A 15,995-nucleotide genomic window follows, 5' to 3' on the forward strand; every position below is an offset into this window, starting at 1 on the left:
CCCCAGAAAGGTACCAGGAGGGTGTCTGGGTATGCTGGCAGCCAGACAAGGTGGCAGGGACAGTGCATGGGGCACTGGAAACGCACCAAGCCCAAGCTTCCCTGAGCACACCTGGGCTTCCAGTGCCCTGTGCACTGTCTCTTCTGCCTTCTCTGGATAAAGCCCTTGTACACATAAGGAATATTGCTGTAATTTGTTACATAGCAAACTAAAATACATGGGTTGTATTTTAGTTTGCTACATTAAAAAGTCACTTAAACCATAACATGCCACCAAACATGTACACTGTTACACAATTCAATCATTAAAAAGAACAATTAAACCATTAAAAGGGGCAATTTCCTTACATGTATAAGGGCCTTTAGTTATGTGTACAAGGGCCCTCTTATTCTATGACTATAAACAAGTCACAAGGTCAGACTTTTGACAGAATATGTATTTGAATTCCTAAGCCTGTGTTTACATATGGACAGCCCTATGTAGCCTTTTCGAGGGTGAGAAGTTTTGATTCTGTTAAAGTACTCATTCAAAGGATAACTAAAAATCCTGTATTTAAGAAATGCTTTTGCAATAAAAATTTAATTGCAAATGTTTTGTAGGTTTCAGCTAGTAAAGAATAATATTCTGGCCCTTGCTGTAGAGACACTTGCTTGAAGACACAAGTGAGAATGCAATTAGTTAGCTTCTCCGAAAAATGATGAAATAACTATTTCTGTGACTGCAACTCTTCAGCAATCCAGCCAATTAAAGGTATGTCTTCAATGCTTCTATGATGCTGTCAGAATACTGTCAAGAATACTCCACTCACCCTCTTATATATCACACACTGATATTAGCAGTAAAACTTCTCTGGGGGCAGCCCCACTTAGTTACTCTCAAGACCAGTCTTTGGCAGCTTGAAAATGGTAGAAGAGGGCACCCTCAGAGTTGTTTCATTGCCTTACTTCTAGGTCTAACATGTGTGACTGGTGTGGATGGCTGATGCATGCTTTCTGAAAGTACCTTAGAAGAAGTATATACATACCCTAAGCTCCTAATACACAATATCTACTTAGGTGTCTTCTTCCCAAGTGCATTATTTGTCTTGAAGAAATTGCTTGAACCTGACATGGTGTCCCATATGTAGTTATTTGAAGTTTTAACTTGTTGGCTTTTCTGGCCTTTCTTCTTTTCTGTCTATTATTTCTTTCAACAGTGCCAGTTGAGATAATGTTGGGGCTTCTGGCACCAAGGCCTGAATGTTTCCTCACTTCAAGCATTATAGGATGATAGAAAAGTAGGGCTGGATGGGATCTAATTCAGCACACTTCTCAATACAGGATCACCTCTGACTAAATTATCCCAGTCAAGTGTCTATCTCACCTACTCAGATATTCCACAACTTCTCTAGGTAGGTTCCAAACACTGACCACTAGGCCTGTGTGAAGCACCTAGTATTTGCTTCGGATTCAGATTCGGCTGATTCAGGGGACAGTGATTTGATTTAGTGATTCAAATTACTGTCCTGATTTGATTCAGCTGAATCTGATTCGAAGATTTGGCTGCTGCCGAATCTCCAAATCAGCCAGGCCAGGCCCGTCCCCCACCCGTCTCACAGTCTGCAATGGCTGCCCCAGATCACAGCACTTGGAAAAAAAATAGCCCCAGCTCAGCAGGTGCTGCCAGGTGGGGGGGCGATCCCCTCTTCCCCCCACTGCCCCATGCTGCATGAAGGCTTCTGCATGAGCTCAGCCCTCGCCCCTACTACTTACCAGCTCGGAGTCCAGCTGCAGCTTCCTGCTGCAGCCACCGGGGACTGCCCAAATCAAAGCTCTCTGAATCTTTTCTGAAGATTCAGAGAGCTTTGAATCAATTCGGACCTTTTAATTGGTCCCCTGATGTGATTCAGATTCAGAGATTCAGCCACCAAAATTGGGCCAAATCTCCTCCAAATCAAATCACCAACTGAAGATTCTCATAACCCTACTCACCACCCTCATGGTCAGAAAGTTCCTCCTAACCTCCAGTCTAAATTTCCCCTGTTGCAGCTTGAGGCTATTGCTCCTAGCTGTTCCCTACAGCCATAGATAAAAGCCCATCTCCATCCTCTATAATTTCCCATCAGATATGTCAAGACTGTTATCAAACCTCCCTTCAGCCTTCTCCAGGCTAATTAAACATAGTTATTTCAGCCTTTCCTTATACATCTCATTTCCAAGGCCCCTGATCATTTTTGTTGCCCTGCACTGGACTCTTTCCAAGCTGTCCATGTCTTTCTTGAAGTGTGATGTTCCAAACTAGACACAGGACACCAGATGAGCCCTCACCAGTGCTGAATAGAGCAGAAGAATCACTTCTCTTGATTTATAAGCAATGTTCCTGCTAATACAACCCAAAATGTTGTTGGCTTTTTTTTTTGCAACAAGAGCACACTGTTGGCTTATATTCAGTGGAAGAACCACCATAACCCCCAAGTCTTCTCTAGACTGCTCTGATATTAATTAATTCTGGGGCATGTTTCTTTTTCAAAGGGTGCCTTGCCATGTGTTCTTTGGTTTTTGATGTTCTTTATAATATAATTTTAGCCATTCAGTTTCCAGTTCAGTGTTGCCATTTGACTATCCGTAGCATGAAAATGATGTAAGAGAACTGAACTTCCATCGCCAGGCAAAATGCAAAAACTCGCTCCAAAGAACTGGAGCCCATCTGAAATCAAACACTTTAGAATACCAATCTAGCTGAAATATGTTATTGCTTTGTCTTTTATGGTTATTATGAGAGCTTCTGACAGTTTTCTAATTTCTAAAAATCTGACTAATGTAATAGTTGTGTGGCTTGTGGTGAAAAGACCCATTCCCACTTTCTTTAAGGTCTGTTTGCAAAGTTACATATTTTTAGGGTTTTTTTTTTCTAATTTCCCCACATGTCCTTGGCCCTCTGGAGACAAGTATTTAACTCAGAATGGTTCTGAAGCACACCCAAGATAATTTTTACTCTCAATGATCAGGGTAAAATGATCCAACTGACTTTTTATATGATGATCAGCTTATCCCGATTATTCCAGTATCCTTAGAGACAGGTAGGACCTCCTTCCTAGTATCCAGCCAACATAATAGAATATAAGCACTTGTAAATCTTTGCTTTATTGTGTTTATCAAATTATTTTCACCCCTTGCCTGGAAACTGGCACATGGTTTGGCTGAAATTTGGCATGTCTTTCTCTGCTTTTTGTTAGGGCAAGCATCTCGTAGCCTTGTTCACCTCCTACATCCTCATGCTGCAACGCTGGTCTTAGTTCATTTTTTGTAGTATACAAAAGTGGTAAAATTGTAATTTTATTAGCATACCCTAAAGATATTTTGGAGCCACTCCAAGATTTGTAAGAATGTTTTCTGGTGGTCTACTACTCAAATATTTTCCCATCTTTGAATATATAGGTTGAACATACTAAATGAACTTTTCACAGGCAAACACCATTGTAAAATACTCTTCACCATACTGTAAAATATTCTTTTCATTTTTGGTGAAGCTCTGCTCTGTTGTCAATAGTGACAGCTACTGGTCATCTCTTTTGTAGGAAAAATGCCTCAGGTGCCATTTCTGTGGCATCATTTTGCATGGTACTATGGTCAATCACAATTTCATCTAGTGTTTTATTACATTTTCATTTATTTTCCCAGCTATTTCTATCAGTCAGATCTGTCTGTGATTCTGATCTGTCATAGTTTCTTTCCATCTTACTGTCTCCATTCCTGTACATGAATGTCATCAGAATGTCATCAGCTATTACACTAATCCTTGCAAATCCCGTAAGTACAACTTGACAGCATTGATATTCTTCTACTGCAATATGATACCAAAACATGATTCTCAACTATCTGTATTTTTCTCATAGTGATGAGGAAGCTGTTTCAATTTTCCAGTAGCATTTAGTAAAAATTACCTTGAGTATCAAGCACTAAGGATATTTTATTCTTGCCAATTCAAGAAATATTTCTTCAACTGTGAGCATTTAGTAATGATCTGTGTTTAGATCTTTGTGTAATGCTGGGGCTTCTGTAAATGCACAGTTTGCTTGGCATCTCAGTGGCTACCATGGTGCTTATATCCAACATGTGGTCTATGACTTCAGCAACTCTAATGTTAAGTCTTTAATGACTTCTTTCATTTGTTTAATATTGCATTATGTTTTTCTCTTTTTTCTATCAATTGCCTTGTAGCAATTGATACTTTGAAACACAGTTGGTTTTAAAACTTATTTTCAGGAGTATCATGCCTGGAAGACACCCCAATTGTTAAAAAAAAAAAAAAAAAAAAAATCAACCACTATCTCTCCCTGTGACTGTAACTCCTGGTAGATTAACATGGGCTCCCTTGGCATTTTACATGTCTACATCTTTCTGCCTGTTACAAATGAATTAATTCATCTTTTAAGAATTCATTACTATTTAATTAAGCCATTCTTTCATAGTTTGGCTACATATTAATCTATTACTTCTCCAGATTCTTGGTTATACTTGTTAAACGTATACTTTTTGTACATGACATTTTTCAAGGTTGAGAATTTTTTCTGTTTACTTATAGAAGTTTACATAGGTGCCCACGGTATGCTCTAGACACATCCAGATGTTGGAGATGCAACAGTATTTGCTGTTACAGTACATAAACGTTCTTATTTCATGTTCCTTGGTCTCTTGCTCTGTTACAATTTCATAGTTTTCTTATTGTGATCTACAAAAATCCAGTTTCTAAACATTACCTCTTTTATGTCTACCTGTTCAGGGACATGAATCTATTATGGTGTCACGACATTTTTGTTTCTTTGCGTTTTGAGAGAATAGGTTTTAGTCTAGTCTTCACTTCTGATTTCACACACTTGCAGGAGCCAACTCACTCCTGACACATTCAGTGCTCAGGCATTTAAACAGAGCCAAGACATCGACACACTTTGGCTTTGTTATTTCTTCCATAGTGTTCTTTCTGGTCTTTCTTATAGCACCACCTATTGGAAAATTACTTGCCCAAACAGTGTGAGCTACTCTCTCCATGATCCTCAGACCCACATACCCACCTGAACCCATACAAATTCTGTCAGTTTGAGAGAAGAAAAAGGTATGTTCTACTTATTGATTACTGCTTGCTTTTCCCAAGAGGACATGAATACAGGAGGCAAGCAATCATATCTCCTAGGCAGAGCTAACAATGATCACAAGAGAAGGCTGAGGGGGGACCTGGTGACAGTCTATAAACTCACTAGGGGGGACCAGAAGGGTTTGGAAGAGACCTTGTTTCCCCCTGGCATAACAAGGAATAATGGCCACAAGTTGTTGGAGAATAGGTTTAGATTAGACATCCGTAAGAACTACTTCACAGTTAGGGCGGCTAGGATCTGGAACCAACTTCCAAGGGAAGTGGTGCTGGCTCCTACCCTGGGGATCTTTAAGAGGAGACTTGATGCCTACCTAGCTGGGATCATTTGAGCCCAGTTTTTTTTTCTCCTGCCCTGGCAGGGGGTTGGACTTGAAGATCTATAAGGTCCCTTCCGACCCTACTTCTATGATTCTATGATCACAAGATTGAGTCCAGCAGGTCTCAAAATTGTTCAGCAGAATAGACAAAAACAGGAAGTACAGCATTTTCCTGGCAGAGATCCTACTCCATGTACTGTTGCATAGGTCTGATCTCCTTCCTACCAACTTTGGGATAGCTTGCAGGACACTATAGCTGCCCTCCGTCTGGCTTCCCAGCAAGCTACTTGCAAAAACACAACTTACTAACTCACTGTACAATATTCATTGTACTCAGCATAGACTCAAGACAGGTGAGGAACACATGTCTCAATACAGCAAGAGACAGCAAAAAAACCCAACAACCCTCTCATTTTCTTGCACTGAACTATTCAATGACACCAGTCTCCCTATGACTGCTTATGGGGCTGCCTAAAAGATAAATTACTTCAGCACAGCATTCAATCTATTCCTACTGTTCTGAGAATGCATCCTCTCTTTGGAGGAGAGAAAAGGAAAAACAAGGGTGGCAACATAACATTAATTAACATTTACTAGGTGGAAAAGAAGAAGATGCAGCCAACAGCTATGAGTTCAAATTGGCAACCAAAGGTCTGCAGCTGTTATAGTGAAAAAAGCAATCCTCAGATAGAAATGTAAGGGGGGGAAAAAAGGCAACTTTATACTGAAAAAGGTCAGCAGCAATGCTACCAACTCTCACAATTTTAAATCCCAGCTTCTTGCCACTTTTAGATAAGAATCTCAGGATTTTGTTAATAAAAGTTTCTAGCACTCAAATTGAAAGAGAATAACAAGAACATATAAACAATAAAGGCTCAAACGTCAAAGGCAATTAAAAATAATCATGCAATACTATTATTATTTAAATTTGGGGGCTTTTTAGGGTATCTGTCTCAAAGTTTAGACACTTAGACTAAACGGGAGAGATCAGGAAGGCACAAAGAAAAGTATTTCTAAGGAAAAGTTTAGTTTGCATGTCATTTATCCATCCCCGTATTAGGATTTGTAGCAAATCATCACCCAAACTATATACAAGCATCCAAGGTTGTATGTGAGGTGAGTATGTCAGTCTAGGTGAGGGAGTTTTGCTAGCTATACTCCTCTTCCTTAATTTACAATTTCCTTGAAATGAAACTATGTATATATTGATTTCATATTACCCTCTTAAATAGTGATTGATAGAATTTTTGAAAGCACAGGTACCTAGAGATAAGTAGTTCTAGAAGACATGCTTCTATCTTAACAAAAATAACTTACTGACTTTAATGATCACTTGCGATTTGATTTGCTGTTGTGTTAAGGCTACTTTTGCCACATAAGGTAAGTGGTACTGGTTGCATCTACACAAGACACTATGTCACTGAATCAGTGCGCTATGGTGATGTAGCACTGTCGGGCACAAGTCATGACTCTGCAGCTACATTGCTATAGCACACTGCTACAATTACATAGCAGTTAAAAACAACTGGGCACTACTGGCACGGTGCAGTACAGGCTGTTACTTCCATTTAGTACTTACAATATCCCTTCATCTTTTGGAAGGTAGATCTGAGGCTATGACAGCACAAACTACCCATGAGCTTCAGTTGATGTAAGGTTCTGAGAACAGTGTTGTGAGGATATATAGTTTATCCTTCAATAACATGGAAACAAAAAACACATAACAACAATAGCAACAACAACAATAGGCATTTTGAAAAAAACAAAAATTTCTGCATTTTCTACATGGCCTACATTTTTCATTTAGGGAATATATCTGAATTTCAGATCATCAAGATTCAAAGAACTTGGTGGGAAATCCTGTTCCTTGAGGGCTTGCAGGTGTCTGTGTAAATGCAAATATTACGCTGCTAACAGAAAGGCTGTTTCCAGAGCTGACCCGAGAAGAGTGCAGGGCCCAGGGCAAATCAGCCCGTGTGGGACCCCGCCCGCACTCTGATCCCATGCGCCCCAGACCTGAAGAAGCTGCCACCACCATGAGCAGCATCGGCGGAGGAGTAGCAAGTGGCTGGACATGAAGCTGGCAGCAGTGGTGCAGAGTCGCTGTGACCACTCCACCCAGCTCTGCAGGGCCCCCCCCAAAGTGCATAGCCCAGGGAGGTCACCTCAATTTGCCCCCCCTATGGAGAGCTGTGGCTGCTGCATATTAGTTGTTCTACATTATGAGTATGTTGGTCATCTGCATTGATTTTTATTTTAACCACTATAAAGAAGGAAAAAAACCAGACTTATCGATGCCTTTTTTAAATCCAACCATACTTTGCAAGAAAATGAAGGACCGACCCAACTTTCAGTGTAGTCAGAGACAAAACTACCTTTGATTCCCACATGAATAGAAGCATTCCAAAATACAAGCAACAAAGAGGACTGCAAAATAGTTTGCAGAGTGGAAGATCCCTGTGAACATTAAATGATGGCTTTGAACCAAGAAGATACTTTGATTACTCTTTCTATTTGAGGACTATTCTCTTGATTTCTAGGAGAACTTCAGGATAAAGGAAAGAGAAGTGAGGAAAAGCATCTCTAAAGAAAAAAGCTCTAAAGAAAAAGAAAATGCCACTTTCTGAGCAAGATTTTGTATGTATGAACATTAACGGACAAGGTAACTAAAAAGGGATAATAAATGCTTAATTTTTAAAATATTTTTATAGGGTCATTATAGTAACATGCTGAATTTAGTGCTATAGTTGCTCATAAACTAACAGGAACAACAAGATTATCTCCACTATACATGAGTGGGTGGAAGATTCTGAAAAATAATTCTAGTTTGAATGTATAAGTAAATTCATGTAAATTGTTGTCAGTCATCTATGTATTCATTTTACTGGTAAAATGACATAATAAATTATCTGTAGCCACTCATTCTTCACTCTTAGACATGCAATGCAGATATTATGCAGGCAAGAAAAAAATATCACATAAATATAAATCTTACCACTCCAATAGAAAAGTAATTATTGATGATGTTGTAAGGCACTGGATCTCCTTTCTCATCTTTGTCATTGGGTATTACTTCAAATTTCCATCTATCCAACAAAATCTCTGTGCTGTTCTCAATGTCTTTTAAGATCTTCATCAGATTCTCACCCTCATATCCTAGCAAGAGTTGAAAATGACAATTTTGAATAAAAGTGACCAATTCTGTTGTTCATCTCTCCCTCCCAGGGTACTTGAAAAATGTAACTTCCACATATCAAAACTGAAGCACAGAATTGTATTGTGACCAAATATTTTTCTTCCAGCACCTGTCATTAATGGAAATGCAAATACAGAGCTAATTTTAACACTCATCTATACCATTGGAAAACTAGTGTAACACTGAATTTTTCAGAGGACATTGCATCTGAGAGCAGAATCTGATCTTGCATTTCCTAACTGGAAATTCCTTTAAACTTCCCAAGTGTTACAAGAGTTACCTGATAGCACCAGGCTGTATTTCATACTACGTTTTGTCATGATAATTAAATTACTTTAAGTGCAAAATATCTGTACAGAGAGCAACGGAGTGTTAGCATTGTCCTACAAAAGCATAATGATACACTGAAAACCTAAACGTTATTGGTAAAACTTCTGTTTGTGGTTTGTGACCTTTCAGACAATGTTTCTAGTGAATTCTATGGTAACACACTAAATGTCCAGAGCCATTGCTAACCGTTAAGGAGAATGATAAGCATAGTAACTGTTTTTCCATACGTTGATAATCTTGTGGTAGAATAGAGAAATTTACTCCTAGTTGCCCGACACTTCTTGTGAATAAATAGGCCCTTCACTAGCATACTAATTACACTATATGCTAGTAGAAACGGCCTGGCTTACCACTTGTTGAGCCCCTGCAAAACAAAAAAGGGGTTATACTGGCCACCATTTTATATGCTGTTGACGCAAAATGACCATGGAGCAGCAAACCCGGATCTGTGGATATATCCAGTGTTGAAAGCAGAAGTAATTATGTATAACACAAACCTAGGTACTTGCTGAGTCATCAATAAAAGCATATGTCAATTGGCATCAGTGGGTGCATTTACACATGTGCTTTATCATGGAGTTGACCAATTAACTCCGTAGTAAAACATCACTGCCTACATGTGCGCTGATATTAGGGCACGGTAGATAATACTATCCTACAGAGGAGTAATTATGCGTGCTGAAATATACATTTAGACAGGGGCTGGTTGGAGCAGAAAGGTGTTAAAGCGCCAGGACTGCCCACCTCCTAGCCCCACACTTTAGCACCCTTGTGCTCCAGCCAGCCCCTCTGCCACCTGACGACGCCACCTGGAGCCCCAGCTCAAACTGCTGTAGTCCTGGGCACACATGGAAACTGCACTGGAGTTTATCATATTGCCTTAATGGCACATGTAAATGCACCCAGTCTGTCTATCATTAGTTAAAATTATAGTTGGGGAAACCTAGGAGCAGCATCAGAAATTCTTTTAAAATCTATTTGTTGGTGCAAAATTCAACACTTCAAAATCATCCAGAGCCCTCCAGGACAGTACACAGAGTCAGTCTCTCTCTCTCTCTCCGCGCGCACACACACACACACACACACACTTTCTCACACACACACACACACACACACTAGCATGTAGTAGTCTGTGATATTTTTACTACCTAGCTATTACCAACCTTCATAGCTACGATTCCCTGAATGTGCATGATAGCTGAGTATCAGAGTCACTGTTTTTTCACTATTTAGAGTCCATGCCAGGTGTCTGCATCCTTGTGATTGGGAAAATTACTCACCAGTAATTCGGTTTGACGAAGCCCCTTCTGTTCTCCCATCCTATGGAAAGTTCCAGAAAATCAGTGTTATGGCACTGTCTACCAGGAAGCAAGGAGGCAAAGAATAATGAAAGACAGAGAATATTTGAGCAGTGATTCTCCCCACCATCTCATCAGTTACTTTTCAAACTGGTATCTCTCAGTCCAGATGGGATAACTCAAAACAAAAGAGCAGTAGAGAAGGTTGCTGGATGGGAGAAGAGGAGGAACCCTGACAAATTTAAATTACAAGTGAGTAATTTTCCATTGTTATTTGTTCCCAACTTCTTCCATCTTGCAGGAGATTCCAGACAATCAGTAGATATAGCAAGAAGATGTGAATCCTTACAGCTGCTTATGAACAAATAGTGGAAAGAATTCAGACAATAGTGATAGGGTATAAGATACTGTGTGATTAATGTCTGAAGCAAGAATACAACGGCCTTGCATATCTCCACTGAAATTACCTCTGCTTACTTTGTCCAGAAGGATAAAATATATTTAGAGTATTTTTGGCTTTTGCTGGCAAAAATGGAATCTTGCCTATCTGTTCGCAAGTCATATTAACACTTGATTTTAGCCAACAACTGACAGCAGCATATAAGCCAAACACCTGTCTCAGTTCAGTTTTCAAGAATGGACAAATAGACTGCATTTTATGAGGGGAAATAGGCAAGTACAATGTATTCCCATTTTCTAGATGTAAAAAAAACCATAACAAAACAAAAAACCTCTTCTCAAAGAGGAATAGGAAATACCTGAATAGAGGGTTAGCAGAGACATGGGATTATTCATGGAAGTCCAAGTCCAATTTAGGTTTTGTGAGAACTGAGAATTGATATTTGGACAATAAAATACTTAATCAATGGATGAAGAAGGAATTTGCAAAGTTGACAGATTCAGGAGAGATTTTCATGTATGTCCTACAAATTCTGTAGTGCATCTCCTGTCATTGAGCAGTAAACACCTGAAAACTGGTTTCCATAAAATAGGGATCTAAAAAAATTGGAGGCATCTGTATGAAAAACCTGAAGTCCCATGGTATTTATAATCTGAGTAGTTTGGATAGTTTCAGGCTCTGGAAAACTCAGGTAGAAAGCTCATAGACCTATGACTGCTTCTTGATCACAGACTTGCAGGTACTATGCCAATCAGTATTAAATTAATTATTAAAGATTAAATGAATGGTTAATTGCCATTAATTTTGTTTCAGTTCTTCTAGGCCATGAAGTATAGAAACATGAAGATAACATGAAGATAAAATTGTAGAATTGTGGAAGAGGAAATGAGGACACCTGGAAAGGGTCCAAACATGGTGCAACCTCAAGGTCTGGGAGCTGGAGGACAATCTCAGTCAGACAGGAATAGCAAGGTTCAGCATCTTGTCTACTCTGAGTTAAATTCTGGGGATTAGAAAGACATTAGGAAAGAGATAGGTAAATTCTTTTCCCAAAACAGAGAAAGCAAGCCAGAAATATATCTTAAACCCAGAATCTTGAGAGCTTTCCTTGGGAACTAGAGGCAGACGAATTTACTCAAAGACTTCTTTAAACACAGCAGAAAAAGAAAGGAGGTCTCCTAATGCAAACCCTGGTGTATGGGGTTAGTGTGCAGAACTCTTAACTAGAGTATCTACCTCTCTTCTTTCCTCTCAAACTGAAAGTTAAGAAAAGTAAAAAACAAACAAACAAACAAACAAAAAAACAGGTCTGAGAGTTGAGATATGGGACAACACTCAAGAGTTTAATCTGCCAAAGGATGTTTGGCCTTAAGAAATCTAGAGAGATGTATACACTTGATTTTCTATACAAGATCCAGGACTGTGCACCAGGACATTGCAACATAACCTCCTGTGACATCCTACATAAACTGTAGAGTATCCCAGTGCCCCAGGTTCACCATCAACAAAACAGCATTTTATCTATCCCAAATTGGTTTCATGATACATGGATACTCATTAATACTGGGAATATTGCCTGAGACATAAGTAGAAATATAAACCTAGCTAGAATGCACCTGTGGCCTACCGTTTTCCAGAACTCTAGCACAGAGCATTCATCACAGATAAAAATGATTTTCTCTCATCTCATTCTAATACACTATGCTGTTCCTGAAAAAACAGCTTAAGTTGGAGATCTATAAGAATCAGAGAGGACAGCTACACAGAAAAATATTAAGAACAATGATTCTAAGAGACAGTACACAGATCTCAAGATCCTTGGAAGTGTACTGTCTATATGGGGACAGTATTACAGAGACTTACTACAAAAGAAAAGCAAAGCACTGCAATAGATATATCTAAGTACAAAAATGCTCATTTTGAGGATAGAGAATATAGTGTAGCAACAAAGAAGTTTAAGGACAAGGTGTTTGAAAAGTGGGATTTCATTACTGAGACAGCACATATCTAATTCACCAGAGGGTATTGGCTTTAAGTCTGTAGCAAAAATCTTGCAAATTCTTTACAGCCTAATACTTGTGAAATATTGCAGCTACTAAACAATCGTTTTGGAATTCTTTGATACCAAAAAACTGTGTTCTGCTTGTTGTTTTAAGAGTCTCTATGAGGCTTCTGGGGCTTTCTCGACATCTGCTGATTTGGTAAAAATATGGACACTTGTGTATTACAGTCGGTTCCTGAATGAAAGTCTCACCAACATTTTTAGAGACTGTCATAGTTATTCTAACTTCCTTTCATTTACCAAAACAAATGATTCATAAATGTCTTCCATGAAGAGGGACTCTCTAAGCAAGAAATTGGTTAGAAGGTAAGCATGACTGATCAGATTTCTTTTTCTAATACAGAAGCAGCAGGCAGCAAACAGGCAATAAAAGGGCACCAAAAATAAGTTAAAAGGGCCTGAATTGTCTTGAGATTAACAGACCCAGCGAGTCACAAAATGGCACTGCTGCAGACGTGCTATTAAGAATTTGTAAAAGGACCTTTGGGTAAGAAAAGAGAGCACATAAGAGAAAGGGGCCAAAATATTTGGAGGAAGAATCTGCCACTATACAGCAGAGAAAGGAAAACGAACCTCATCCAGCAAATGAGGAGAAAGAGATGTTGTTTCAGCTGAACCAATGAATTAGCCTGCCTGAGTAGGAACAGAAAAATAAAGGGAAAAATCAGTCACAACATAAGGAGGAAAAATAGCCCTTCCCAAATATCAGAAATTCTTATTGAGCCAACAATCACCAACACCTGTTAACCAACAATTGAAGGGTGGAGCAAACAAGTGTCCTAGGGTGTTTATACACATGCTCTGAGAGGCAGGGCGGGGGCGGGGGGCACTTTAATTAGAGCGGCTCCACCTGGCACATCACGTGCATCAGCGTTCCCATGCTGAAAAGTGGCAGTGGAGGCGCTTTTACTAAAACTTGTCAAACAAGCTTTAGTTAAAGTGCCCCACTGCCATTTTTCAGCACGGGATTGCTGAAACACATGATGCAGTAATTACTACACTCCAGCAGCCAGGATTAATTGAGTCTGCTCCGATACGCTGGAACTACAACACATTGGAACAGCCTGGATGCACACTTATAGGTGGTCCTACATTCCTGGTAAGAGGGAACAGGAATGTCTAGACTTAATCCAAGGAGTCAGTATTCAGTCTGTAAGAACAAAGGGAGAGTGAACCAGACCAAAGACCCTAAGGAGTTTCAAGCAGCTAACCTTGCCAAAACCAAACCATCTTGCTCTCTAAGATAATTATTGCTGTTGTTGTTGGTAGGGTTGGAAGGGCAGATCATTAAGTCCAACCCCCTGCCATTGGTGGAAAAGGATGCTGGGATCTATTTAGCCTCCTTTTGAAGACCCCCAGGATAGAAGCGAGCACCACTTCCCTTGGAAGTTGATTCTAGATCCTAGCTGCCCTGACTGTGAAGTGGCTATTCCTGATATCTAGCCTGAATCTACCCTCTGTCAACTTGTGACCATTATTCCTTGTTATTCCGAGTAGTGCTTGGAGGAACAGGGACTCTCCCACTGCCTGCTGGTCTCCCTTGGCCAGTTTATAGATGGCCACCAGATCCCCTCTCAGCCTTCTCTTGTGGCTGAACAGGTTCAGGTTTCATAACCTTTCCTTATAGGGCCTGCCCTGCTGCCCCCTGATCATGTAAGTGGCCCTCCTCTGGACCCTCTCCATGTTGTCCACGTCCCTCTTGAAGTGCGGTGCCCAGAACTGGATGCAGTACTCCAACTGCAGCCTGACCAATGTCATATACAGGGGGAGGATCACCTCCTTGGACCTGCTCGTGATGCATCTGTGGATGCATGACGAGGTGCAGTTAGCCTTCCTGACTGTGTCCCCACATTGGCAGCCCATGTTCATCTTGAAGTCTATAATGACTCCAAGATCCTTTTCTGCCTCTGTACTGATGAGAGAGGAGTTCCCCAACCTGTAGGTATGCTGCTGGTTCTTCCTCCCCAGGTGCAGTACCCTGCACTTTTCAGTATTGAATCCTATCGTATTCTCATCTGTCCACGCCTGTAACCTGTTCAGATACAATTGCAGCCTGTCCCTCCCTTCTAGCGTGCCCATTTCTCCCCACATCTTAGTGTCATCTGGGAATTTGAACAAAGTGCTTTTCAACCCCTCATCCAAGTCACTGATGAAGATGTTGAACAGTGCAGGCCCAAGGACCAAACCCTGGGGGACCCCACTGCCCACATCCCTCCAAGTCGATGCATTGGGCTGCATCCAGATCACTGGAAGCACTGAATAGTCAGTGTACCTCAAAATCTGACTTTTTATAATCCAATTAGCTTTTAGAAAAGGGAAAAGAAGAAAGGCCATACCTAGAAGCCATACTCACAGTTATTATTTAGGGAATGGATTATAATAACTAGAACTCTTGGTTCTTTATTTCTGTACGTCTTATAATAGAAAGAAGGCATTTCTAATGGAAGGGAGGTAGGAGCTAGTAATATCCATGCTGTGAAGAGCAGCATTTTATCGCATCTTCCAGCTGGAGTATAAAGTTGAAGAGTCTCGATGCCTAAGAAAATCATAGTCCCATAATTTATATACTTGTCCTTTTCCTGTCCCTGGCAGGAGGTCATGGTTCTCTGAGATTTCCACCAATGGACAATATGAATAGGATTCTACACACTGGAGAGGGAGAAAACCCAAGAAAGGGTCAAGCTGTCCCTGGACCTGTGACTATCTTGCAAAAAGTAAAGAAACAACTGCATGGGACAAACACTGCCATATCAGATATATTAGTTATATCTACTAAATTACAGTAGAAAGCACTCTACTGCTGGAGTTTTTTGCCATCTCTGAAGTAACACTAGAAAGACACGCTCCCAGGAATTTTGGATGAATAGATACTGATGAAGAAAAAAACACGTCCATAAATTACGTAAATTTTGATGCGAGAAGGAAGAAGCAGGGAAACAGGAGGGACCAGCAGAAGTTGAAGGGAAAGTGGGAGCAGGGCAACATTCATGCAGAAATGACAGAGCCAAAAATCGAACAGGCACTGGATCCAAACTAAAACCACAGACAGGCAGGTTTGGATCATACGTGTAGATCTAAAGGGAGCAAAGAATCTGACAGGCACAGTCATTAGTCCCATTAAGAGTGAGAAATTGTAGGGAGGTATCCTTGGAAATGCATTCTCCAATATTTATCTGATGTCGTGAATCTACAAAACTAGCATACGTTCACCCGGCAAGTAGTCAGTATTAGCTGAGTCCTTCTCGTTTATGTCCTTCTTCGG

At 40.2% G+C, this 15,995-nt stretch overlaps 1 protein-coding gene across 1 annotated transcript in view; it reads right to left on the reverse strand.

The window, feature by feature from the left end:
• Positions 1-15,995, reverse strand: part of DGKB (diacylglycerol kinase beta) — a 565,110-nt gene that overhangs the window by 317,324 nt on the left and 231,791 nt on the right. Inside the window, exon 19 of the mRNA XM_019534027.1 lies at positions 8,443-8,603. Within this exon, the coding sequence (XP_019389572.1) occupies positions 8,443-8,603 (161 nt within the window). The remainder of the gene's footprint in view (positions 1-8,442; positions 8,604-15,995) is intronic.

Source organism: Crocodylus porosus, unplaced genomic scaffold (assembly GCF_001723895.1).
Source record: "Crocodylus porosus isolate Cpor-Errol unplaced genomic scaffold, CroPor_comp1, whole genome shotgun sequence".
NCBI classification, from domain to species: Eukaryota; Metazoa; Chordata; order Crocodylia; family Crocodylidae; genus Crocodylus; species Crocodylus porosus.